We start from the raw sequence: 26,338 nt of genomic DNA, 5'->3' as shown, positions 1-26,338 counted from the left end.
GGACAGCAGCCTTTATCCCAGGGACACTGGCCAACACTACAAGGTGGAGCCTGGCTGCTGACCTGCGTGGGCCCCTCCTGGGGACGGGGCCCAGCTGCCTGGGGAGGCAGGAAGGGCTGCGCTTGAGTGACGGCAGCTGTTGGAGACGCAGACTCCATGATTCCAGAGGCACATGCTGGAAACACACAGCCAGGGCCCAGCGGAGAGGAACGCAGATGGGCAGGGCAGCGGCACCGGCCACTGGCCAGCGGCAGGGCCAGCAAGCGGGTGAGGAAGAGCAGTGAGCTCCCGGGGGGAGGGGTGAGCCAGAAGCAAATCCTAAGGGCAGGGAAGACACTGTATGGGGGGAAAAAATCTTTCTACCAAATTCAAAGGATCAGAGAGGGGTGGCCAATTTAGGCCGCAAGGTTCAAAGGTAAAGAAAGGTGCAACGAGGGTTCTGCGCATCAGAGCACCCAGGGGTGTGCGGTGAGGGCTGCTTCTGGCTCGGCCACCAGGCACACAGGCCAAGAATGAGGGGCAGAGACACAGCCAGGCCAGGGGACAGGAGGTTACTGCACAGGGAAGAGGCCCCCTCAGTGCAGGGGCCAGCGAGGGGGACAGAGACCCGGGCCCAGAAGGAAGTGGCATTAGCCAGGTGCTGAATGTGGGAAATGTGTCGGGTTAGGGCCGGGGGGCTGGTGACATCGTCCCGGACTCCACAAGAAGGCTGGGATGTGGCTCACACGTCTGTCCACGAGGGGCCAGGCCGTGTGGGGGCTTCTCCCCTAGACTTCAGGTTCTCCTGTGGGGTGTTCAGGTCCCACGGCCCCAGAGGAGGTGAAGCGCCGTTTCTCCTGCCTCCCTTTCCCCAACCTGTGTGCCCAGTCCCTCCTGCAGCCTTTGAGTGGTAGCGGTGGTGAGGCCAGACCCATGGTATGACCGGGTTGCTGGGGACAGATTTCTGCGGGCGATCCCTGCTCTGGGCTGTGTGGCCCTTTCTGCCACGTCCAGGCCCAACAGACTCCTCCTGGGAGGGGCAGGGAAGTACACCCCTCCCAGCGCAGAGAGCGAGCAGCAGGTGGGGGTGGCAGCCAGGGGGCCAGCAAGGACGTGGTGGGGGGGTCTCACTGCCCTTGGACTTCACCTTCCCAGGCAAGGCGCTCTGGCTTCTCCCTGGGAGTGGGTCCTGCAGGAGCAGCCCCAGCCCCCCTGAAGCAGGGAGTAGACTGCTGCCTCCCCCAGGGGCTCCCCGGTCACACAGTGGGTGCCTATGGACCTTGGCCGGAAGCCCAGGGGGTAAAGAGAATGGGGAGCCCAGGACAGCGGGGAAGGGCCTGCGTGTGGATGATGACTCTGACAGCAGCGTCACAGAGCCCCCTGGGTGTCCCTGGGATGCTCCAGCAGTTGCGAGGCAGCAGGGGGTGCCCGGCACGAGGAGGTCCCGCTGCCCCTGGGCTGTCAGCATGGGCCCTGGTGAGCACTCCCAGGCAGAGGTGCTGGATCCCCCCCCCCCGCCAGCCCCCGTGGGCTCAGCCCCAGCCCCTTGGGTCTCCTCCGGGCACCCAGACTTGGGTCCACCTCTCCCCCGTCGCCTCTCTGGGCCTCAGTTTCTCCTCTGTCCAGTGGGGTTGGGATCTTCCTTCAGGTTGTGAGTGCAAACTGTCCCTAAGCCAGACGCTCTGGGGGTTCCTCTGGGGCTGGAAGGGTGGGAAGGGAGGCCAGCTCTCGCTCCCGAGCCGCAGCACCGGGTGCCTCAGCACACCCTGGGGCCAGGTCCACGCAGGCCGCGCCTGCCACCTTGGGGCCTCAGCATCGGAGAAGAGCGGCGGGTGCCTATCCCAGGGTCTGTCACGGGTCACACAGGAGGACGGACTGCTCAGGGAGGGCGCGGGAGAGAGTCCAGTGCAGGGACAGACGTCACAGGACCTTCAAGAACAGGCAGGGCCCCAGGGACACACGCAGGATGTCATCTGCAGTGAAAAACCCGGTTTCAGAACAACACACTAACTGCACACATGTGAATATTCCCCCCAACCGAGAGGAAGTCGGCCCAATGCTCTCCTTATCTCTCCACAGTCATTGCGGAGTTTTAACCTTTGTACGGGCTTTTCCACTTTTCCCAGAGTGCTTCAGTGCCCAGGTTTACTACTCTGCCAGCTGCCCTGAAACCTCAGAAAACATCCAGGGTTTCCAACACCTTTGTGCAGGACGGGGCCTGCAGACCTCAGGAAGCGGAAACAAACAGAAGGAAAAAACAGTGCTGAGGGAAACCCAAATGTCCTCTCGGGGAGAAAGGGACCCGCTGGCCGCCCAGGACCCAGGGCCTGCTGTCATCTGCGCAGGGGACTCTACCGCTTCGCTGCAGGCACCTGCCGCCAGGCCAGGCTCCCTGGCAGCCTGAACCTGCCTGGCAAGGCCACACCTGGAGACAGAGTCGGGGGCATCTGTCAAAAAAGCAAGCAGCACCCCCAGCACCCCATAGCACCCCGAGCACCCCACTGCACCCCCAGCAGCCAACAGCACCCCCACCACACCCCCAGCACCCCTGCAGCACCCACAACAGCCACACAGCACCCTCGCACCCCACAGCACCCCCAGCATCCACACAGCACCCACAACACCCCACAGCACCCACAACACCCCACAGCACCCACAACACCCACACAGCACCCCCAGCACCCTGCAGCACCCCCAAAGCATCCCGCAGCACCCACACGTACTCCTACAGCACCCCCAGCACCCCACAGCACCTCACAGCACCCCCAGCACCCAACAGCACCTCTGCAGCACCCCCAGCACCCTCAGCACCCCCACCGCACCCCCAGCACCCCCAGCACCCTGCAGCACCTCACAGCAACCCGCAGCACTCCCAGCACCCCCACAGCACCCCGCAGCACTCCCAGCACCCCCGCAGCATCCTGAAGCACCCCCAAGTACCCCCACAGCACCCCGCAGCACCTCACAGCACCCCCAGCACCCCCCAGCACTCCCACCGCACCCCCAGCACCCCACAGCACCTCTGCAGCACCCCCAGCACCTCACAGCACTCACAGCACCCCGCAGCACCCCGCAGCACTCCCAGCACCCCCACAGCACCCCGCAGCACTCCCAGCACCCCCACAGCACTCCCACAGCACCCCGCAGCACTCCCAGCACCCCCACAGCACCCCGCAGCACTCCCAGCACCCCCACAACACCCCGCAGCACTCCCAGCACCCCCACAGCACCCCGCAGCACTCCCAGCACCCCCACAGCACCCCGCAGCACTCCCAGCACCCCCACAGCACCCCGCAGCACTCCCAGCACCCCCACAGCACCCCGCAGCACTCCCAGACTACCTTACGGCGTCTCCCTGAGCCGGCGGAGGGGAGGGCGTGGGCGTGGGGAGGGCGTGGTCACGCCCGGCAAGTCCCTTTAGGCAGGGCGGGACCTCAGCCCCCGGGAGAGGCGGGGACCGCGGCTGGGGCGTGGCCTGAGAGGGCGGGGTCGCTCGGGGGCGGGGCAGGGCCACTGGGGGGTGCGGTCACGCAGAGGGACGCCCGCGGGGAGGGGCCGGGCCTAGCGAAAGGCGGGGCCTGGAGGGCGTGGTCCACAGAGGGGCGGGGCTTGGCGGGGCCTGTGGGACGTGCGGCCCTGGAGGGGCAGACTGGGCGTGGTTTGGGGAGGCGGCGGGTCTCAGCCGAAGGGACCCCGGCAAGGGGCGGGGTCTCCCGGGCGCGGGGGGAATTTGCTGCGTTCCCTTCCGGCCGGCGCGGTCCGCTGGGGGCGGGCGCCGGGGTGCCGAGCGCCAGGAGCCGGCGTGCGCCCGTCCCCGCTCCGACCGAGCGCCTCCCACCGGGAACCGGGCCCGCGGGCCCGCAGCCTCCGATTCCCGGGCGCCTGGGAGGGCAGGGCAGGGCGGGGTGTGTCCGAGCCCGCCGCAGCCGCCGGTGCTCGCGCCCTCCGCTCGGGCCCCACGCGGGCGTGCCTGCCCCGGAGCCGCGCGACCCGCAGCGTCTGTCCCCCACCGCGTCCGCGGCGTCGGGCGGGGCAGGGCCGAAGGTGGCCCGGGGCGCGGCACCAACCCTGACGCGCCCGACCCGGGCGACCCGCCCGACGCCGGCTGGGTCCGGTGGCCGCGCGGTCCGGGCGGGCCACCCAGAGGCTGCGGGGGCCGCGGCAGGAGCGAGGAGCCCGGTCGCCTTCGCCGCCCTCGCGGTGACGGTGCTCACCTGGCGAGACTGGTCTGAGTCTCGGGGACGGGCCCGCGTGCCTAACCTGGGCCTGGGGCGCCCTAACCGGGGTGCAGCCCGGCGCCCGCCCCCATCCCGGCATCCGGCCTGGTTCGCACCCCCCCGCGCCCCCAGCGAGCGGCTCGGACGCCCCGCCCCGCCCCGCAGCGCCGCCGCCAGCCCGGGCGGGAAAGCGCGGACGGCAGAGCCTGGTGGCGCGGGAGGATGACACCGCGGGACACGGCGTCGCCGCCAGCCGGTTCGCGAACATCGTAACGACTTGGACAGGCACGCCTGCAGGCCACAGCAGAAGTGGGAGAAACAGACGGAAAACCGCTCACATTACGCCCCGACCCCTCGTCCCCTCCCCCGGCCCTCCTCCCCCTCTGCCCCCCTTCCTCCCGCCGCTGTACACAATGTGTCAAACCGTCTACAATGGCTGCCTATGAGCCAGGGTATGAGTTTTATGCAAATTTTTATAAAATGCACATGTATTTTTTCCACGAATCCCTGGAGGCCCAGAAGCCGAGCTCCTGCCACCCGTCCCCAGGCGGGCGAAGAGCGAGCGCTGGCCCAGTCACCTGTGGTCAACCGCAGTCCCAAATGTTAATGCAGTAAGATACTTGAGAGGAGAGACCACAGTCACAAAGCTTTTGTTACAACATACTGTTACACTTGTTCCATTGTATTATTAGTTATCGTTGTTAATCTCTCACTGCACCTAATTTATAGGTTAAACTTTATCATAGTTATATATGTATAGGAAAAAACATAGCACGTGTAGGGTTCACTACTATCTGCCGTTCCAAGCACCAACTGGGGGCTTGGAATGTGTCCCCCGTGGGTGAGGGGACAACTGTATGATGGAACCTCAGATATAAAGTGGGCTCAGGGTCAGAATCACCTATTGCAGCCATAACAAATTACCACAAACTCAGTGGCTTAGAACAATACAAATTCATCATCTCACAGTTCTGGGGAGACATGTACAGTGGGTTTCAGTGGGCTCCAGCCATGGTGTCCGCAGGGCTGGTGCCTCTCGCGGTGCCCAGAGGAACCGTTGCTTGGGTTTTTCAGCTTCTAGAAGCCACCTGCATTCGTTGGCTGGGGGCCCTTCCTCCACCCACAAAGCCAGCAGCAGAGCATCGCTGTCTGCCTCCAGCCCTCCTGCGGCCTTGTAAAGACAGTGTGACGACAGGGCCCACCCAGACAGTCCAGCACAGTTTCCCATCCCACCAGTCTCCACTTGATCACATCCACAAAGTTCCTTTTGCCATGAAAGGTCACCTGTCACAGGTTCCAGGGATCAGGGCCAGGACATCTTTGGGGGCCGTTATTCAGCCAGCCGCACGGCACCTGGAAGGAAGCGACCCACCCCCACAGGCAACCCGGGTCCGCTGAAGGAAGACCCCACCTGCATGCCCACCCCTGGGGAAGCATTGCTGAGAGCAGTCGCAAGACCCCGGAATATGCACGGATGTCCCAAAGAGAGCCCGGAGGACGCGGTGTGTGTAGAGAGAAACAGCTAGAGAAAGAGTACCCACGTTAAAAACGCAAGGTGAAATACAACACCACAGCAAATGGACCAGACAGGTGAAAAGCCTGAGCTAGGGGGGTCCCTCAGAACGTGGGCCAGGAAAGAGCACAAAGGGAAAGGTGAGGCTGGGGGAGACCCACAGTCCCCATGTCCCCACTGGGTGCTCCAGGGGGACACCGGAGAGGACACTCCCAGGAACATTTTCCCCAAATTGAAGAGAAATGTGGGTTTTCAGGTTAGAAGGTAGAAACAAAATCTTGACCCGATGCATCATAATCAAATTTCAGAATTTTAGGATAAAGACAAATCTTAAAAACTGAGAGGGGTATTGTGGGTTGAATTGTGTCCACCAAAAATGTACGTTCAAATCGTCACCCCCGCACCTGGCATGGTGCCCATGTTTGGAAATAGTCTTTGCAGATGCAATCAAAGTTGACACGAGGTCATGCGGATTAGAAGGAGTCCTAAGGACTTGAACTCCCAAGCTCACGTGATCCTCCCGCCTTGGCCTCCCAGAGTGCTGGGATCACAGGGTGAGCCACCGCGCCCGGCCATACAGTTTGGTTTTATACATTTCAGGCAGACAGGACCTACAGGTAAAGTCGTAAATCAATCTATGGAAGGCGTACATTGGTTTAGCCTGAAAAGGCAGGACATCTGGAAGTCGGGAGCTTACAGGTTATAGGTGGGTTTAAAGAGTCTTTGGTTTATACTTGGTTAAAGAAATGAAACTTTGTCTATAGGCTGGGAATGTTTTAAGTTAACACAGGGATGTCTGCTAATCAGAGGCGAGCCACCAGACAGACGCAAACGACCTGTTACAGAAATCGATGACCTGCAGGTGTGGTTCAAGCTCTGTCTCGCACGGCCTCAGGCCGGCTCATGAGTCACAAAGGATGCCTCCAGGAAGGCAGGTGGTGGCAGGACGAGGCTTGTCTGACCTCCCTTACGGCCAGCAACTCAGCTTTGGGGTATTTCTGGGGTCCCCTTGACCAAAAGGGGGTCCATTCAGTTGGCTGGAGGGCTTAAAATTTTAGTTTACACTCCTCTGCCCCAAGATGCTACCAGACAGGGACCTTCCACCCCCCACCCCAAGCAGGAGACCTGAGAAGCCTTCTCGGAGACGTCAGATTCCCCAGGAAAAAGACCACCTTTCAGGGTCCCCAAGCGCCAGGTTCCCCCGGACACCTCACAGGGAGCTTCCGGGCCTTCCCACCCCCCGGGAGGGCCATGCAGGGGGAAAGACCAGAGCACAGACGGAAGCACCTGGGGGAGACGGAGGCAAAGTGAGGGGCAGTGGGAACACTACCCACCAAAATCCCCCAAAATGACAATCCCAGAGAGAAGAGAGAGCCGTAACCATCTATGAGCCAATTTCAGTGACCCCTGTATGTTTTTATAATTCTCTGCCTCTCCTGTTTTAGCTTCTTACACCAGTAGACCTTGGTGGCCAGAACCCTGAAACTTTCAACTACTTGTCCTTTTTGAGTTGTTTCCCGAAAATGGCAGGATTTCTCCAAGACAAAGGCGTTGAGATTCTGTAGTCCAGTGGGCAGACTTCCTGAGGTCACGACCTGCAGCCCCCACCACCCGCCCCATGCCCTTAGTCCCTAGTTACAGTTAGACAGATTTGAGGCCAGCACGGTGGCTCACGCCTGTAATCCCAGCACTCTGGGAGGTTGAGGCAGGAGGATCGCTTCAGCCCGGGAGTTCGAGACCAGCCTGAGCAAGAGTCTGTACAAAAAATAGAAAAATTAGCTGGGCGTGGTGGTGCCTGTAGTCCCAGCTACTCGGGAGGGTGAGGCAGGAGGATCCCTTGAGCCCAGGAGTCTGAGGTCGCTGTGAGCTAGGCTGACGCCACAGCACTCTAGCCCGGGAGACAGAGCGAGACTCTGTCTCAAAAAAAAAAGAAAAGAAAGAAAATCTACTCCACAGACAGAGTAGATGCTGGTTCTCCCTGCCCTGGATTTAAGCAACAGCTTAACTGTAGGCTAAACAAGGGGAGGATATTCCTGTTACTTCTTGGGGAGGGGCGATGTCTTCCTGGAATTAGGGTGATGCCCTCCTTCTGACTAAATATGGTCAAACGGGAGGTGTCCTGGCCTCAGGTGCATGATGGGAGTGTTGGTCCCTTAGAGACTTTCGAGCTGTTGTGGCGGCAGGTGTGTACAAGCTGCAAGGTGGAGGGGTCCGTCTCCCAGCGTCCTGGTTTTAACAGGTTGGAACTTGTCCTGCCAAGGGCTGATTGGGGCAGCTCGAGCTGTGCTTGGGGCTTCCTGACTCCGGCAAACAAACGAGGCCTGCACGATGGACCGTGCCCGGGGCCAGCCCCAGGCGGTGCTCCAGGCAGTGCCCGCCGGTTGCCCAGCTCAACTCCGGAGTCGGGAGGGCCCATGGCCGCCCTGCTGACCCCGACTGGTCCTCCCGGGGCCCCCGCCAGACATCTGGGAGGGAAGGGGGAGGTGCATGGGGTGGGGGCTGGGAGCAGCAGTCTGTGGCCCCTCTTTGGCGCTCTGGTCCCCGTCCCGTGCCTGGCCGCACTTCCAGTGGACATGCCTGCTGGCTGCCGGCTCCCGGTTGTTTACTCAGCACTCATCTGAGTTTACATGAAACACTTCTGGTCCTTCACGAGCAAGAGGAATGAGCTTCTGGGGAAAATGAACGAGGAGGGCTGGCTCAGCGAGCCGCCTGGGCAAACGGGGTGACAGCCCCCCAGGCCTCAGCCCCCAAAGCTGCCCAGTGCCTCTGTGGCCGTGCATGCCCCGTGCCGCCGTCTCCCGCGGCCTTGCATGGCCCTGTCAGCGAGGACTGGCGGCGTGTTCCCCTCCAGAGTGGGGGGCCGGATCCAGGCAGCTTGCAGGAGCAGAGCCCCCACCCAGGGGCTCCCATCCCCCCAGCCTCTGCACCACACCGGTCCCCTGAGGTCACCTACCCTGCCAGCGGCTCTCGAGGGACCCCACCCTCGAGCTGTCATGCAGCTCTGAGCCTTTGGGGTGTGGACAGTCCTTGCCCCCCTGTGTCCCTGGGGTGGGAGTGGGGTGCTTGTAGCAGCACCCGTGGGGAGACCCCTCCCTGGAACCAGCCCACGGCAGATACTGTGTCACCTCGGAAGCTCCCTCCTCGGGGAGTTCTGCCTGGCAGCCAGGGCAACGACCTCATCCAGGGGCCTGGGCCAAGCCGAGCGGGTTTGCAAATTGACGTCCACTTGACCACTTTATTAGCTTCTGCTGCTGGTGCCCTGTAAATGTCTCCAGGGCGGAGGACGCTGTAGATCTCTGGTCAAGGATCTCTGGCAGCCTTTTCGTGCCCGCTGCCAGCACCCACGCTGGTAACGCGGCCCAGTCCTAACCCTCCTGGAGAGGCTGGTGCCTGGGGACGTTGTTTCTTCTCCGCTGCCTTTTCTGGAGCCTTCTGAACTTCCTTCCAGCAGGGATCATAAATTCTCTTTCTGTTAGAAGCAGCGTATGGGCTGGTTTTCTGTTGCTTAGGACTAGAAGCGTCCTATTGCTAACTGCAGGGAGTCGGGAAAGATTTAATTGCTCAATGAAGAGGGGGACTTTATGGACAGGAGAGAAAAGGGGCAAGAAAGACTCCAGGTTTGCGATAAACTCACCCCTGCAAAAGGAGACAATTTGAGGGGACCCACAAAAAGAGGAGGGGCCACATGGCAGCAGCCCCTGCTGTCAGCTCAGTCCACACGGGGTTCACCGTGTGCCTCGCCGCCCCCAGGAGGCACCAAGGAGGAGGCACACCCCACGCGCCCGTTCCACCCAGAAGGAAGGGCCCACGTTAGCCTAGCAGGGAGTGTGTAAACAGGCCGGGCTCATGCCTATAATCCCAACATTTTGGGAGGCCAAGGCAGGAGGATTGCTTGAGGCCAGGAGTTCAAGACCAGCCTGTGAGCTACACAGCCAGACCCTTTCCTCTACAAAAAAATAGAAAAATTAGCTGGGCGCGGTGGTGTGCTCCTGTAGTCCCAGCTGCTGGGGAAGCTGAGGTGGGAGGATTGCTAGAGCCCAGGAGGTTCAGGTTGCTGTGAGCTACAATGACGCCACAGCTCTCATGCCCAGGAAACAAAGTGAGGCCCTGTTTAAAAAAGAAAGGGAAGGAAGGAAGGAAGGAAGGAAGGAAGGAAGGAAGGAGGGAGGGAGGGAGGGAGGAAGGAAGGAAGGAAGGAAGGAGGAAGGAGGGAGGGAGGGAGGAAGGAGGGAGGGAGGGAGGGAGGGAGGAAGGAAGGAAGGAAGGAAGGAGGGAAGGAAGGAAGGAAAAAGAAAAAAGAAAGAAAGGAAGAAAACAGCATCTGCTGTTGGTGACAGTCTGGGCCACACGAGGGGCGGCCGTGTCACCCCTGCTGTCCCCCCATCCCTCGTGGCAGACTTGCGGGGAGTGGGGGCGGGGGCCTCTCCAGAGGACGCGATGCAGTCCAGAGCTGTGACCTGGTGGAAGAATGTTCCTGCAGAAGGAACACAAGGCCACGGGGTCTTTGATGATCTGCGCGGAGCAGAGAGGAGGCCACAGCAGCGGGGAGCGGGTCTGGTCACTGTGTGGGCGGCCGGGCCTGGCTGCTTTTGAAAGGAGCTCTCTGTGCCCTGTTCACACGGCTGGCTGGACGCCGGAGAGTGGGCTGGGGACGCCGCGGTGCAGCGTGTGCGTGGAGGGGAGGGGTGGCTTGGACCAGGGTGGCCGCAGCAGAGGAGGTGGGAAGCTGCTCCCTAGGGCGCATTTGGAAAAGAGAGCGGAGGGGCTGTGGTGACGGCACAGGCCCAGCCCACCGCGGGGGCCTGGAGTGCAGCACTGTCAGTGCAAACAGCCGGCCCAGAGACAAGCAGAGAAAAGCCGTCGCGCTCCATGCCTGTCCACACGCTGTCTGGCCCGTCCCTCCCTTCCACATGTCTGCAACACTGGCAGCTCAGTCCCCTCCCAGGCTGGGCTCGGCTCGGGGCCACACTGGCTGCACAGGTGGCCAGGGCAGTGCAGGCAGAGTCCCCGGCACCGGGGCCCTGTGCTCTGGTGGAGGGTGCCGGGCCCCTGCGTGGCTGTGGCCCAGAACGACGCTCGAAAGAGTGGGGCCAGGCAGGGACCCGTCCACATCTGTGGCTGGCGTTGCCACTCCCCTCCCTCCATGTGTCTCCACTGTGCCTTTTCGCTGTAGGTATGTACTTTCCCCACGAAACCGGCCTTCTCAGAGACTCGTGTCCTACTTTTCAACTGGCTAGCTCCTCCTGGTCAGCGGCAAGTGCACCCTCGGCCGCTAGCAGCAGCAAGCCCGGCTTAAAGCGGACAAGGGCTTTGGCGTGGCCCGTGGAGCCCATGCATGGCCCACAACGGCAGAGAAGCCGTGGCTCCCTGGGCCTTCAGAGCAGCCCCCCGCCCAGTGTCAGCCGGCGCCCCAAGGTGACCAGCAGGGCCCAGCGCAGCACACACGCACCCCCCAGCAGGAACAGCTGTGGCTGGCACACAGCACACCCTCCACCCGGCTGCCCCAGAAAGGGAACGTCTGAGGCCACCAGCTGTCGAGGGTGGGCGTCACTGGGCTAGGGACCCCTCTGCTCTGCACGCGTGACTCACACAGCAGCCTTGAGTGAGCAGGTTTCCATGGAAATCCCACATCCTCCTGTCACATCCCACAGGAGCTCACGGGGCCCTGCCCTCCTCCATGCGGTTTGGGTGGCCCCTGCAGGCCGTCCAGGGCCAGCTATAGGACCAGGCCTGGCCACTTAGCACCTTCCCCAACTCCAGCCATAGCTGGTTCAGAAATGGGCAGACCTCAGAAGCTACCTGCCCCAGGGCACCCCCAGGACCTACCTGGAAAGATGGCTTTTTTCCACTGTCAAAGGCTGAACTTGTGGGGTGTAGACAGGGAGCAGTGGGCTTTGTCCTGCAATTACTCCAGGACAGCCTGTCTGAGAGTGAAACCCTCACAGAGGAGCACAGACCCACAGATGGAAAGAGAGACTCCTGGATCCAGCTATGCCTGAAACCATCAGACCTAGTTTCTTTCTCCCTGGACATTCTAGTCATACAGATCAACAAATCTCCCTGTGATCAAGCCAGTTTGGGCTGATGTCTGCACTCAGAAGTCTCCTCACCAACCAGGGAATGAGTGCCACACTAAGTCAACCCGGGGCAGAGAGAGGGCTCCGCTGCACAGCACGAGTGGACAGACAGGAAGCCAGGGCCAAGGCTGAGTGGGGGAAGGTCGGCTCCCAGTGTGCAGGGCCACATTGAAGAGTCCATTAAAATGCACTCACGTTGTACAGCTCTAGCTTTCCTGCAAAAACAGCTGACAATTCCTGAGCACTTACTACATGACGTGGATGAACTAACTCAGTGATCCCAGCAACCGCACAGGTATTGTCACCCTCTCTCTTCTGCAGACGGGGAAGGCACTGCAGGCAGAGGTTCCACAGCTTCCTGGGCTTCTTACAATGTTCTTGGCATTTGGTGTTGACGTTAGGTCGGCGTCACAAAATCAGTTGGGAGATACTCCCTCATTTTTAGTTTCTGGACAGGTTTGTATAAGATGGGTGCTATTTCTTCAACTGTTTAGAAGAATTTCTCCATGAAACCATCTGAGCCTAGAATTGTCTTTGTGGAAAGATTTTAAATTATAGACTAAATGTATTTAACTGGTGTAGGACCATCTAGACTTTTTATTTCTTCTAGTATCAGTTTTGGTAAATTGTGTTTCATCTAAAATTTCAAATTTACTTTCAAACTTTATGAAGTCATAAAGTTCTTCATACTATCTTCCTCTTACCATTTTAGTGCCGGGTGTGTCTGTAGTGATGTTTTTCTTCATTCCTGATAACGAAGTGTGTGTTTTCTTTATTCTCACTCCATCTTTCCAGTGGCTCATCAATTCTATTCATCTCTTCAAAGAACCAACTTTTGGCTTTGTTGATTTTCTCTAGTTTTTGCTTTGTTTCATTAACTTCTGCTCTTATTTTATCATATCTTTTCATCTTTGGGTTTAATTTATTGTTCTTTCTCTAGCTTCTTGAGTTGAATCTTAGAGCACTGATTTTCAACCTTTCTTCTAAAGCTATGAATTTTCCTCTGAGCACTGTTTTAGCAGCTTTTCACAGCATTTTGTCAGTCCATATTTTCACTATTGCTCACTTCAAAATATCTTGCAACTTCCATTGTGATTTATCATTGACCCATTGACTATGTAGAAGTGTGACATTTAACTTCCAACCATTTGGAGATTTTCTAGATAGCCTTTCTGTTGTTGACTTGGTTTTTGTTTGTTTGCTTGTTTGTTTTTTAGACAAGGTCTCTACTCTGTCACCCCTGCTAGAGGGCGGTGGTGTCATCACAGCTCACTGCAGCCTCCAACTCCTGGGCTCCAGGGTCCTCAGCTGGGACCACAGGCAGGCGCCATCGTAGCCCGGCTAATGTCATTGAGTTTTAATATAATTCAGAGAGAACACACGGTATGATTTCAGTCCTTTGACATTCACTGAGACTTGTTTATGGCCCGGAATATAGTTGATTTTGATAAACATCCTACGTGGACATGGAAAAATGTGTATTCTGCAGCTATTGGGTGAAGTGTTGTGTCTGTAAATTAGGTCAGGTTGGCTAATTCTGTCGTTCAAATTGTGTGAGGTTGGCTCAAGGATAAAGAAACAGACACTGGGTTAGAACAGCGTTCAGAAGATCTTATCTATATGATATCTCAACTGATTTCTGTAGAGGACTCTTCTCCCATTCAGTGGAAAAATAATGCGTTTCAATACATGATGCTGGGTCAGCTGGAAATCCATACGGAGAAGTGAGCTCTGACCCCACCACACCGCAGCAGGAATTAATCTGTGCTCCCTCATAGACCTAAATGTGAATCCTAGAATAATTTAACTTCTAAAAGAAAACAAGAGAATGTCCTAATGCAAAAGCACTAATCATAAAAGTAAAAATTAATTGGACTCCACTAAGAACAACTCCCACCCATTAAAAGCAGTAAAAGCAAACCAAAGACTGGAAGAGGGTATTTGCAATATCTTCAAATAAATACAAACCCGAGGATCCACCTACAATACACAGGCACGTGTCAGACGGAGAACACATGACCAGAATATGTAAAGAACCTCTACAAATCAATAAGAAAAAGACAGACAACTCGATTTTAAACCGGAGCCGGGCGGGAACCCAGGCGGCTGCTGCTAGAGCTAATCGCCGGCGGGTTCGGTTCGGTGCGGGCGCCTGCCCGGCGCAGCCCGGGAACTGGCTCGGTCCTCCTTAAGCCGGGAGGCGGCGGGACGCTCCGGCCGCGGCTCCGCCCCCGGGGTCGCCTTTCCTTAGAAGGCGAAGCCCGGGCGTCGCCTCCGCCCGCGGGAGGCGCGGTGCGCTCGGCGCTGCCCGGCCCGGCCGTCGCCGCTGCAGCCCGGGCGCGGGGAGCCGCGGGCCTCGCGCCGGGGCGGGCGCGGACGGGGCGGGGCGCGCGTCCCCGTCGCCTCGCAGGGAAGGGTCGAGATCGGCGGGGACGACGGCGAGCGGATCCTGAGGCCAGAGCCCCCCAGCCCCGCGCCCGCGACATGCGGCGGGAGAGGTGAGCGGGCCCGGCGGGCGTCGGTCCCCTGGACGCCTCCCCCCGGGACGGCGAGGCCGGGGACAAACGCCTGGGGCCGCGGGTGCGGGTGCGGGTGGCCCCCAGCCCGGGAACCGCGGCCCAGCTCGGAGCGCGCTGGGCGGGGCCAGGCGGGGGCCGGGCGGGGGTCCTGGCGGTCGCCTGTCGCAGGAGCCTGGCTGTGTCCCCGCCTCGCCGCCTTCTCTCCGAGGCGGCCCCCAGCCTAGACCAGATCGCCACCCCCGCGGTGCCTCCGATTGCTGGCAGCCGCGGGGACCTTTGTGATTTAATCGTGACTTAATTGGGATCTAAAAGAATGTGACACTGTTTTTAAAGATTTGGGGTCCCAAAGCGGGAGGTTGCCCGCAGCTGGCTGCGGCCCTTGCTGAGGGCCACGCCCAGCCCGGCCTCCCAGTGCGCCCCGGCTGGGCGCGCGGTCCCGGCGCACGCGGTGGGGGCGGCGGCTCCCCGCGCCCCGCGGCTCCCCGCGCCCCGAGGCTCCCCGCGCCCGCCGCTCCCCGCGGGGGCGGCCCCTGCGCTGGCCGGGCCGGGCGGGCGGCTGAGCGCTGTCTGCCCGCAGGTGCGGCGCCCTTCGCCCGCGTCCCCGCCATGGAGGTGCTGCGGCGCTCCTCGGTCCTGGCCGCCGAGATCATGGACGCCTTTGACCGCTCGCCCACCGACAAGGAGCTGGTGGCCCAGGCCAAGGCGCTGGGCAGGGAGTTCGTGCACGCGCGGCTGCTGCGCGCCGGCCTCGCCTGGAGCGCGCCCGAGCGCGCCGCGCTCGTCCCCGGAGGCCGTCTGGCGGAGGTGTGCGCGGTGCTGCTGCGCTTGGGTGAGTGTGGTCCCCGGGCCGCCCTCCCGGGCTGGTACGGCCCGGCCTGCCGCGCCTCGGGGTGCAGGTGCCCCCGCCAGAACGCCCGGCCGGCGCCCTCCTCTGCGGGACCTCGGCCTCCCCAGAGGCGGGGCGGGGCCGGCCTGGGTGCCAGAATCTGCCCGGGAGGCCCGCCCCGTCGGTGCCCCGTGTCACCTCTGGGCTTCCCCACGTGCTGGCTCCCCACCCCCACCCCTGTTGCCTGCTCAGCCCAGATCTCAGACATTCTTGCCATAAACAATAGAAAGCTCCAGAAAGAATGATTTAGTGGCTAAATTTCCAGAGTGACCCTTGTACTCAGCTGAGCGCAAAAATCCTTTGTCAGACCACGTGTGCCATGTTTGTTTTGGAAAGTAGGTCCCTGCAGCTACAGGCTGGGATCCTGCCACCTGCTCCACTTTCCTCCCAGGCCCCTGTGGGAGTCGCGCCCACCACTGGGTGGGCGGCCGGATCTGGGTTGGCCGGTCCTGCGAAGACATCTGGGGGTGCTCGTTTGTGGGGTCACACACAGCCCAGTGGCTGCCTCCCCTCTCTCCAGGGTCTGGGCCCCCGAGAAGGAGACTTTGGCCAGCCCCCGCCCCAGCCAGCAGGGCCGTCCATCCACGAGTGTTTACTGGGCGCCCAGAGTGGGCACACGGAGCCCATGGCCGTGCCTGGGAAGGGGAGGTGACAGCAAAGATGATGCCCTGAGTGGGGATCTCTCCAGGCAGGGTGTGGGGAGTCGGGGCTGTTGGGAGTATCCCCGTAAGGGGGGACGTCACCCCTCTTCTCCAGCCGACACCGGTGTGTGCTTGTCCCTGTTTTGTGCTGGTCCCAAGGAGCAGGGCTGACTGACCTGGCCTGCCCAGGAGGAGGTGGGGGTGGGGACAGCATCTCTGGGGCCAGCACGCAGCTTCCAGGAGGTGGGGAGTCCTGGGAAGGGAAGGAGGGAGAGGCGCCTAGGTGTGGAGATGGGGGGTGCACGGGTTCGGGGGATTGGCCAGGTGCCCAGAGAGCCTGGTCTGATGAGAGGACTCCGTGAGGCCAGCTGCCCCCTGGCTGTCTCTTCCATGATGACCCCAGTGGCACGTTCCAGGGGGCCTCTGGAGATGATTCCTTGGCCTCTTGAGACCCCCCAGACCCCTGGGACGGCCAGCGGAAGTTCCAGATGGCTAAGGGGGCCCCGGAGGGAGGCAGCTCCGACCCCGGGGCGTCTTGTTCATGGCTGTCTGCTGTGTTCTGCCCTCGCAGCTGCTCAGAGCGATCCCCCGTGGGCGCTGTCCCCTGGCCCCTGGCCTGCCCCCGGCCCCCAGGCAGCTGCAAACAGGAAGAAGCCCAGGCTGTGTCCCGCAGTGGCCCCTGAGGTCTTTGTGTGGGAACAGGCAGGCCAGGCCCGGGAATTCCCGCCCCCGGCCTCTCCTCGGTTTGCTCCGGTGCCAGATCTTTATGAATTAGACGGAGAGCAGCTGGCCTCACGGTGACACTGGCGCCCTTATCGCTGGGCTCTCGTCGGCAGCCCTTCCCTGTTTGCGTTGGCTGCAGAGCTGGCCGGCTGGGGACACCCCATCTGAGGGCCGGCTGGAATTCCCGGCACTGTCTGCCCAGTGCCCGCACCCTGCGGCTGCCACGCCAGGCAGGCGGGCCCGTGGGGGCACTTCCTCGGCCCGCAGCCTGCGCAGGGCGGCCACATCCAAACAACCGCTTGGCACCAGGAGCCCAGGTTGGGGCGTGGGCAGTGCTGGTGGCCCAGGACGGTGGCTCAGCCTGTCCCGGTCCGTTCACCTGTGCCACCCCCCGAGTGACGCTGGGACCTGAGCCAGGATGCCTCTTGGGGGCTGCCTGCGTGGGGTCTCCCGCTCAGCCCCGCCCCAGGCTGGGCTCTGGCGCCTGCCGGCCCCTCCCGCCGCCTGTCTGTGTGAGTCATCGTTCATCGAGCAGGCTCGGCCCACGCTGCACCCAGATTCCTGCCCCACCGGCTCGGCCGGCTGGGCCCTGGCGGGGGTGTCAGAGGGGCAGCACCACAGGGGCAGGACTGGGGGTGCCCCTGGCACCTCCCTGGTTTCCTTGTCCCCAGGGGCTGAGGCTGGGGAGTCCAGTGAGGTCGGGAGGGGTCCCGGAGCCCGCCGTGTCCACGGGGGGCTGAGGCGTGGCTGCCCCCGACCTGCGCGTGTGACCCCGCAGGGGACGAGCTGGAGCTGATCCGGCCCAGCGTGTACCGCAACGTGGCGCGGCAGCTGCACATCTCCCTGCAGTCCGAGCCCGTGGTGACCGACGCCTTTCTGGCCGTGGCAGGCCACATCTTCTCTGCAGGTAGGCCTGGCCCGGCCACCGGGACCTCAGGGCAGGGCTTGGGGTCCGTAGATCGGGGCAGGCTCACGGTCCCCGAGGAAACGGCCCCACCAGTCTGGAGGCTCACGGGGCCCCTTGCTGCTGGGCATCCCGCTGCGTGACGGCCTAGCCCGCAACACTCACACTCGGCGCTGTGGGTGCCGCTTGGGGCCCTGAGGGCCGCAGGGCGCTGGGCAGCCGGCGCCGGCCTCGAGCGGCTGTGGTCTGGCATCACTGGGGCTGCCGGGACCCGGGCAGCCCGCGCTGGCTGTCAGCTCCTGCACACGGCCCTATGGGGGGCTCAGGCTTCCCCCAGAGTGCTCGGTCCTGGGGGCAGCATCCCAGACAGTCCAGGTGGGCACAGCCAGGCTCTTACGATGTACCCTCAGAGGTCACAGGTCACTCTGCCGAATTCCGTGGGCCAGAGATGTCTGCACACGAGGTGTGGGTGCTAGGCAGAGTGCTCCTAAGTACTGTCCGGCGCTAGGTGCTGCTCTGCACTGGGGACCCCGGGATGACAGGAGGCCTGGGAGCTTGGAGCAGGGAGGGCCACGTTCCCCTGGGGCTTTCTGGAAGACCCCGCGCTGCAGGCGTGGAGGCCCCCCGTCTGTGAGCTGCCTGGGTCTGTCGTGTGACCTCGGCCCTCCCCTCCCCTCCCCGGCCTCAGTTTCCTCCTTGGTAGGACGGTCCTGAGGGCAGAAGCCGGGCTCTAGGGCCGAGGGTGCCGTGGGGAGGCCACAGTCCCTGCGGGGCGAAGATGCGCCCCCCAGCAGAGAGGGCCCCTCAGGGCCGGGGGCCTGCAGGAGGCCCAGTGACCTCTGCCCACCCCAGAGATGACGAAAAGAGGCCGAGGGTGAGGGGCCACCACATCCTGCTCAGAGGAGTTCCCGGCCTTGTGGGGTGACCCTGTGCTGATGTCCCCTGTCCTCTGCCAGGCAGGCTCCTCTGACCCCTGGGGAGGCCAGATGCCCAGGACGTAGTGGGGCAGGCCTGGGGAGGCCAGCTCTCCACCCGGGTCCTGGGAAGGGGATCCAGGCGGGGTCTGGTCCTGTCCCCGGGGTTGATCCATTGCAGCACGGGCTGGCCCAGACTACACCTGAGGGGGAGCAGGTGACGGCTGGCCGTGGCGTGGGGCTTAGGGGCGGGCCCTGACTGGTGTGGTGGCAGGACTCCCTGTCCAGTGCTCCTCAGGGTGGCCCCAGAGCCTGGAGTCTGTCACTGCTCCCATGTTCCTTTGGGAGGTCGTAAACCAATCCCGGTTGTTAAGGTGGGCTTCGGAGGGCCCCGCGTGCCAGCCTGGTGGGCAGGGGCGTCCTGGCACAGGCTTTGCCTGGGAAACGAGGCACAATGGTTCAGCCCCTCCGGCGGAGGGGCCGGAGCACAGGGGCAGGGCTGGGGTTGCTATGGGAGCTGGGTGGGCGGCGGGGACGGGCTCGCTGTCGTGGGAGCTGGTGGGCCGGGTGCCAGCTGCCCAAGGTGACCTGGGCAGGCACCGGGGGAGGAGGCCGTGGGTGGGGCCCAGGGAGGAAGCCATGGGCAGCAAACGTCCTGGGCTGACGACCACCCTCCGCCCTCCCTTGGCAGACGCTGGCGCCTGGGTGGCCGCCCGGTGTCTGTCTCCGGGCTGTCGGGCCAGCCAGTTTACGAGCCGCCCGCTGGCTTCGAGAGGGACGATTGTTTCTGAGAACGTGGCTCCGGCCTGCTGCGGGGGCAAAGGGGAGGGGAGGTGGGGACGGGCCAACACCCCCCTGCTGCCCGGCCTGGCCCAGTGCAGGGGCCGGGCTGAGGGGGGGGCCCTTGGGGGGTGCCCGGGAGCACACGCAGCACACGCAGCACTTGTGTTTGTAGAGAGCTGAGTTTTCGTTGGAAAACTGGAGCAGAGCCTGCCCCAGCCAGCACCTCAGGCTCCTCTACCAGGCCCCGGTGTCTCCTGTGGCAGCCCCCACGCCCCCACCGGCCCCTGGTGCCCCTCGGGGTGGCCCTGCCTGTGGGGCCCAGGCCCGCCTGGCCCAGGGCAACCGGTTTCTTAACCTCCCTGAACCCTGGAGCCTCCCTGCGGAGGGAGTGGGCAGGGCTGGCCCTCTGCCCTCACTGCCCTCACTGTCCCCCCAGGCCAGCTCCGGCCACCGGTCCCCACTTCACCCTTCGTCCACCTCGTCCTCACCTCTCTGGCCCCTCTGCCTGCAGGGCCGGCCCCCAGCCATGCCTCCTCCCTCTCTGCCTGAGGCCCCTCCCGCACCTGCCTGCCCCACAAAGCCGACTCTGGGTCTTCACCCCCCTCTTCCTCCCGCCAGTGTCCCCTTGCCACCGCGGGGACACTGGCGTGGCCGGGGCTCCGCTGCCTCTGGCCAGGCCGGGCTGTGGCTGTTGACGTGGGCAGGGCCCCGTGGTGACCTCCCGGCCTCCAGCCCCCGCAGGAACAGCTGGGCCCCCCACGACGGCCGAGGCAGCCCGTGTTTCTGGCTGCGTTTTCACTCTGGGCTTCAACGTTCCCACCAGAGGAAAAACTCACTTTCCTCTCCCGGAGAGTTTTCTTTTTTCTTGTTACAAGAGCAAAACATTTTACCACAGAAAAATCAGAAAACCCTGAAGGACTGTGTTAAGGCTCCGACGCGTCATAGGAACAGGACAACCCAGTTAAAAGATGGGCAGAGGGTCTGCATAGACGTGTCTCCGTGGAGACGTCTGCGTGACCGCCAGGCGCGTGAAGAGGCGTTCGGCGCCGTCGGTCCCTGGGAGGCGCAGGTCAGACTGGCTGGAACCAGCCCGAGTGTCAGCAAGGACGTGGGGGGGACGGACCCCTCGGCGCGGCTGGCACGAGATGGAAACGGCCTGGCAGCTCCTCGCGTGGTCAGGCGGGCCCTCCTGGCGTGTTCCCAGAGGGACGGAAACCCGCACACAGGCGTACACGGGTGCTCATCACGCACGGCTCACGGTGGCCGGAGGGCACCGGCTGAGGGCTTTGGTGACGCCGCGGAGGCCGCTCAGCCGTGCAGGGTGCTGACACAGGCCGCGGTGTGGCCGGACCTCAGAACGTGCTTGGTGGATGTGCCCAGGGCCCCGTTTCCGTGAGGCGTCCGAGAGGGGGCCCTGTGGCCACAGCCTCGCTCCGCGGTCGCTAGGGCGGGGGTGGGGAGAGACTGGGAACGGGACGGGGCTGCTTTTGGACGATGGAAACGTTCTGGAATTAGGTGGTGCTGGTTGCACAACGTTGAAAAAAGCACGCTTAAAAGATGACAGTGATGAGACTGTCGCAACAAAAAAGAGCAGAAGAGCTCAAAGAAAACAGGGCCCCGAGGCTGCCGCGGGACCCCATGCAGCCCCGCCGGACGCCCGCCTCCTGCCTCCGCCTCCACTGGCTCCTGAGCTGACAGGCGGCCGCTCACTCAGAACACGCTGTCCTCGCTGCACGGACGCCCCTCTGCGGGGGTGACTCGGTGCCAGGCCTGCCTGGCAGGGCACGCGGGGGCAGGACAGCCTGCTCTTCCGTGGCACCTGGCATCAGTCACACCGCTCAACCCTGGCGCCCGGCGGTCTGGGTGGCCTTGGAGGAGGGGCTGGAACAGCCCTTGGGGTACAGCAGGTGAGGCAGGGGAGTGGCCTGGTCTGAGCGCAGGGTTTTCCATTTCTTTTCGTTGAGGTGAAATTCATGTAACGCACAATTAAACCTTTTTTCTGGAGGCTCCATCTTGCTCTGTTGCTCAGGCTGGAGCGCAGCAGTGCGATCGGCTCCCTGCAGCCTCCAACTCTTGGGCTTAAACAAGCCTCCTGTCTCAGCCTCCTGAGCAGCTGGGACCGCAGGCGCCACCACCACGCCCAGGCTGGTCTCCCTCCCGCCTTGGCCCCCGAGTGCTGGCCTGTGGCTCATCCACTCATCTGCCGATGGGCGTTCGGCCACCGCCAGGAGCGCTGCTGTGCGTGTTTGTGAACAAGCATGTGTGGGCCAACGTGTTTCTGTGGAAAGTCGCTCTGGCTGCCGTGTGTGGAGGGGCTGCAGGCAGCGCCTGGTCTCTGCATGCCGAGGGGCGACGTCCTGCGGGCGCTGAGCTGCCCCCCGCCCCTGCCGAGCCCTCGCGGCTCATGGGCACAGTTGCCTGGAGCCTGACGTTGCCATTTGGAAGGTTTTAACGTGACAGGTCACAATCGGCATGTTGTTCTAATTTGCCTTTCTCTGGTGACTGGCGAGGGTGAACATTTTTCCATATGTCTGTTACTGTGTTTTTCTTCCGTGAATGAGCCGTTCGTGTTCTGTGCTCATGTTTCTCTCGAAAGCTTCCTCTTTTTCTCATTGATTTAGAAAAGCTCCGCGTGTCAAGGAGACAGCGTGCTCTCTCCCTCTGCCCCACTCGCCGTCCATCCCTCCCTCTCGGCGGCCTCCCCTCGGTTCTGCAGGTCGGGCCTCGGGAAGGCCTGTCCTCCCAGGCGCTGCGGCGTCTTTGGAACGTGGGCGGCTGTCGGAACACAAGGCACTGGCAGCCCCCACCCCTCAGTGTCCCCTTTTGCCGTCCCTGTGGCCCCGGCACAGAGGGTGGGCTGCGCGGGGGGCAGCCTGGGCCGGTGCAGGCAGGCGGCAGCGCAGCCGGGTAGGCAGGACTGAGCAGGAGACGCGGGCCCGGCTCACGGCAGGCGGTCGGCTGGCCGCACCCCGGCCATCAGCCGCGTGGCCGGCAGGAGGGCACCTCGCGAGGCTCAGCCCCTTCCCGAGCCCCCGGCCCTGACCGGCCCTCTCCCTGCAGGCATCACCTGGGGCAAGGTGGTGTCCCTGTACGCGGTGGCTGCGGGGCTGGCCGTGGACTGCGTGCGGCAGGCCCAGCCGGCCATGGTCCACGCCCTCGTCGACTGCCTGGGAGAGTTTGTGCGCAAGACCCTGGCGACCTGGCTGCGGAGGCGCGGAGGATGGGTGAGCACCTGCGTGGGGTGGGGGTGGGAGAACTGGGGTTCGGGGTGCAGGGGCTCCAGGTGGGGGGTGAGCACCTGCGTGGGGTGGGGGTGGGAGAACTGGGGTTCGGGGTGCAGGGGCTCCAGGTGGGGGGTGAGCACCTGCGTGGGGTGGGGGTGGGAGAACTGGGGTTCGGGGTGCAGGGGCTCCAGGTGGGGGGTGAGCACCTGAGTGCAGGGCAGGGGCAAGGGCTGTGAAGCCCCAGAGGGGGGGGTGTCAGAGTGAAACCCTTCCCTGTCCGCACGCGCCCGACTGCGCACCCGGCCTGGCCAAGCCACTGGCGCTGCTGGGCCCGGGGCCTGAGGTCTGGCTCCCCCCACGGGGACCCGAGTGGTCCTCCCCTGTAAAGGGGGTGGGCAAGGGTGTGTGAACCGGAGTGGCCGGGGCAGGTGACAAAGCCCAGTACCCTCTGCTGGGCCTCGTGAGGTTGAGGTCAAGCAGTCGCCAGGCCACGGTCTCACCTGGTGGCTGGACTGGGGGTGGGGCAAGGTGGTCCCAGGACATGGCTACTGGCATCCCTCAGCGCAGGGACCAAAGCCGGTCCCTGCCCTTCTCCCCGTAGAGCCTGGCACGGGCAGACTCCGGGACAGCCAGTGGGAAGCCGCGGCGATGGGCGCGTGGCCATAGTCCAGGCCAGCGGGAACGACCTCACTCCTCAGCAGGAATAGAAAGAAAGAGGAAAGTCAGGAGTAGATGTTCATTTGTTCTCCCTGAAGGGACTTCAGCTACCCAGGGCTCCTCAGGCTTCTGGAAAACTCAGTTCCTGCCCTTGTCCTCGTCCTTCCCTGGCAGCCGGGGGCCATCGGGGCCCCTGCAGGGCAGCAGGCAGGAGGCCGAGGGGCACCGCACCCTGGTCCGGGTGTTTGTGGGGTCCTGCACAGGGCACAGACTGGGCCCCCTAAACCGCCGCGTGTGTCGTGCTGTTCGGCTGGTATCGCTGCCAGGTGCGGGGCGGGTGGCCTGGCTGCGCCTGCTCCAACCGCCCGTCTCCCTCCAGACTGACGTCCTCAAGTGCGTGGTCAGCACAGACCCCGGCCTCCGCTCCCACTGGCTGGTGGCCGCGCTCTGCCGCGCCTGCCGCCTTCTGAGGGCCGCCCTCTTCATGCTGCTGCCGGAGAGATGAGCCACCGCACAGCGGCCGCCTGGCCTGCCGGGCCCAACACCGGGGCCCTCAGCACCCAGGAAACACCTCCCTCCTCCCCCGAGCCGGGAGCCAGCCGGCCCTGAGCCCCGCCCTGAGCCCCGTCCCCGCAGACCCGGGCCTCTGGGCGGGTGAGTGGGGACGGGCTCCACGGAGCCAGCCTGCGGCCCCTCCCTCACACCCGTCTCCTGGGTCCCCGTGTCTTCCCTTTCTTCCGGGACAAGAGAGCCAGGGTCAGCTCCCAGGCCCAAAGGAGCACACGCGCTCACCTGGTGCCCTGGGTCCCCTCCCAGGAGCGGGCCGTCTCAGGACGGGCATCTTCATGGGCCCTGCACGTCCAGTCTGAAGGTGACTCTGGTCTGGCCAAAGCTGGAGAAGCCGCGGGGACTTCCTGACCCCGTAAACGGAGCAGAAGGCTCAGGTGCTGGCTGCGTGATCCATCTCCGGAGGGACAGTGTGTCCCCTGCCTGTGGCAGGGCCTTGTATGGCGGGGACCGGGGCTTAGGCCCCAGCTGACACACCTGACCGATGAACGCAGAACCCTGCAGATGAGGACAAGTCTACAGGCCTTAGATGGAGGGTGGCGGGGACCCCAGTGGCCCGCCTTGTGCCCATCCTCACGCAGCCACGCAGGGACCTGTGAGGGTCCTCCAAGGACTCACGGAGGAAGCCCCTCCCCTCAGGGGGCACTGGAGGCTCCGAGCCCCCCGCAGCCCCCCTTGGTGCCTGTGGCCCCCACTCCAGGCAAACATAACGACACCCTCCTGGCCCCCGCCCGCCAGTGCGGCCAGATGAGCATGGCCCACCCTTGGTGGCCCCATGGCTCAGCCCTGTGGCTCAGCCTGGGCCAGCAGCCCACCCTGCCGGGCCGAGTGCCGGGTCGTCCCCACAGTCACAGGGCGCTCAGGTCCCACTGGAGGGCAGAGGCTGGTAATAAACTCGGTCATTTTCATTTTAGACAAAGTGTCTCTCACGGTGTTCAACAGTCTCTAGCTGTAAAGTGGCAAAGTGCGGAGGGTTTGCTTGCAAGTCACTGGGTGGCGGGCGGGGCGTGTCTCCGGCCGGGCGGGGCTACAGGCACCACTGCCCGTCTCCAGCCGCGGAAGGGGCACGGGGTGTCCCCGGTGAGACGCGTCCCTGGTGTGACGCGGCAGAGGACAGCAGTGCCACCGGGCTCCTCGTCCCACGCTCAGAGCAGGCAAGGCTCCGGGTGACTCAGCTCTTCAGCCAAACACGGGGCGCAGCGCCCGGCTGTGATGTGGGAAAGGGGTGAGCTCGGGATTCGGATTCCAGCTCCAGCGCCCGCCACACAGACAACCGCAAAGTTGCTGCGTCTGCCCGAGACTCGGCTCCTTCGGCTGCGACTGCTGAAATCAAACCCGGAATCTGCCCTCTGCGTGGCTGGAGCACAGCACGAGTTGAACTCCCAGCTCATGGAGGGCGCTGGCTGGGGCCGGAGGGGTCCTGACAGTTGGGTGGGGGTGTGACAAGACCCTGATCAAGCTGGGGACACCGAGCCCCTGAATTCTGATCTGTCCTCACCAGTGGGAGAGGCCTCCGCCCCCCGTGGCATAGCCCGGCCTTTCCACGCCCGAGGTCGTGGCAGGACCCCACCCCTCTGCTTCTAGACTCACATCCCCCAGGCCGAAAGGTGAGGAGCAGACTGTGACCCCTGAGCAGATGTGCTACCCCCCTAAGAGGACTTTGGTTTTCTAATTTGTGCATTAATCCGGAAACGTCGGAGAACAGTAGAAGGAACATAAAATTTCATCAGGCAGCATTTACTGGTGTGGACTCACTGAGAGTTTCTGCATTTACGGTGCAGCTGGTGGGGCCAGAAAGGGCTCTAGGCGGGTGGCTGAAACAGGCCACAACGTGACCCCCAAGATTGAATGGAAATGCCTGGCTCTTGGCTTCGTATCCAGGAAGGGATTCAAAGGCTTAAGGAGGTTGGAATGCTAGAGTGGACTTGTCCCTGCTCCCCCTCTGCAGCCCTCCTGTCCCTTCTTCTCCTCCTCCCCCCGCAGTCCTCCTCCCCCTCCTCCTCCTCCTGCAGCCCTCCTGCCCCTCCTCTTCCCCCTGCAGCCCTCCTGCCCCTCCTCCCCCTGCAGCCCTCCTGCCCCTTCTCCTCCTCCTCCCCCGCAGTCCTCCTCCCCCTCCTCCTCCCCCTGCAGCCCTCCTGCCCCTTCTCCTCCTCCTCCCCCTGCAGCCCTCCTGTCCTCCTCCTCCCCCTCCTCCTCCCCCTGCAGCCCTCCTGTCCCTCCTCCCCCTGCAGCCCTCCTGTCCTCCTCCTCCCCCTGCAGCCCTCCTGCCCCTCCTCCCCCTGCAGCCCTCCTGCCCCTCCTCTTCCCCCTGCAGCCCTCCTGCCCCTCCTCCCCCTGCAGCCCTCCTGCCCCTCCTCCCCCTGCAGCCCTCCTGCCCCTTCTCCTCCTCCTCCCCCGCAGTCCTCCTCCCCCTGCAGCCCTCCTGTCCTCCTCCTCCCCCTCCTCCTCCCCCTGCAGCCCTCCTGCCCCTTCTCCTCCTCCTCCCCCTGCAGCCCTCCTGTCCTCCTCCTCCCCCTCCTCCTCCCCCTGCAGCCCTCCTGCCCCTCCTCCCCCTGCAGCCCTCCTGCCCCTTCTCCTCCTCCTCCCCCGCAGTCCTCCTCCCCCTGCAGCCCTCCTGTCCTCCTCCTCCCCCTCCTCCTCCCCCTGCAGCCCTCCTCCCCCTGTAGCCCTCCTCCCCCTGTAGCCCTCCTGCCCCTTCTCCTCTTCCTCCCCCTGCAGCCCTCCTCCCCCTGCA

The 26,338-nt window shown here is 63.3% G+C and overlaps 1 protein-coding gene across 4 annotated transcripts; it reads left to right on the top strand.

Annotated features, from left to right (window-relative positions):
- BOK (BCL2 family apoptosis regulator BOK) lies at window positions 1–24,519 on the top strand. Of its 4 annotated transcripts, none has more exons than XM_045559867.1 (5): window positions 1–267; window positions 14,883–15,134; window positions 17,334–17,462; window positions 22,217–22,380; window positions 23,417–24,519. In XM_045559867.1, exons 1-5 carry the CDS (start codon window positions 216–218, stop codon window positions 23,540–23,542), a joined length of 723 nt encoding a protein of 240 aa, XP_045415823.1. In that variant the 5' UTR covers window positions 1–215; the 3' UTR covers window positions 23,543–24,519. The 4 variants fall into 4 exon arrangements, with proteins under 4 accessions (XP_045415823.1, XP_045415827.1, XP_045415826.1 ...); XM_045559870.1 differs by lacking the exon at window positions 1–267 and adding an exon at window positions 7,598–7,948; XM_045559868.1 differs by lacking the exon at window positions 1–267 and adding an exon at window positions 14,160–14,284.
- The last annotated feature ends 1,819 nt before the right edge of the window (window positions 24,520–26,338 follow it).

Source organism: Lemur catta, chromosome 8 (genome assembly GCF_020740605.2).
Source record: "Lemur catta isolate mLemCat1 chromosome 8, mLemCat1.pri, whole genome shotgun sequence".
Lineage (NCBI taxonomy): Eukaryota > Metazoa > Chordata > Mammalia > Primates > Lemuridae > Lemur > Lemur catta.
This window is presented reverse-complemented; position numbering and strand designations above follow the sequence as displayed.

Bases quoted from the DNA above. Each gene is read 5' to 3' on its own strand.
- BOK (XM_045559867.1), top strand. From the start codon at position 216: ATGGGCAGGGCAGCGGCACCGGCCACTGGCCAGCGGCAGGGCCAGCAA. The intron at 15,135-17,333 runs GTGAGTGTGGTC...GTGACCCCGCAG, and splicing joins CGCGGTGCTGCTGCGCTTGG to GGGACGAGCTGGAGCTGATC. The intron at 22,381-23,416 runs GTGAGCACCTGC...GTCTCCCTCCAG, and splicing joins TGCGGAGGCGCGGAGGATGG to ACTGACGTCCTCAAGTGCGT.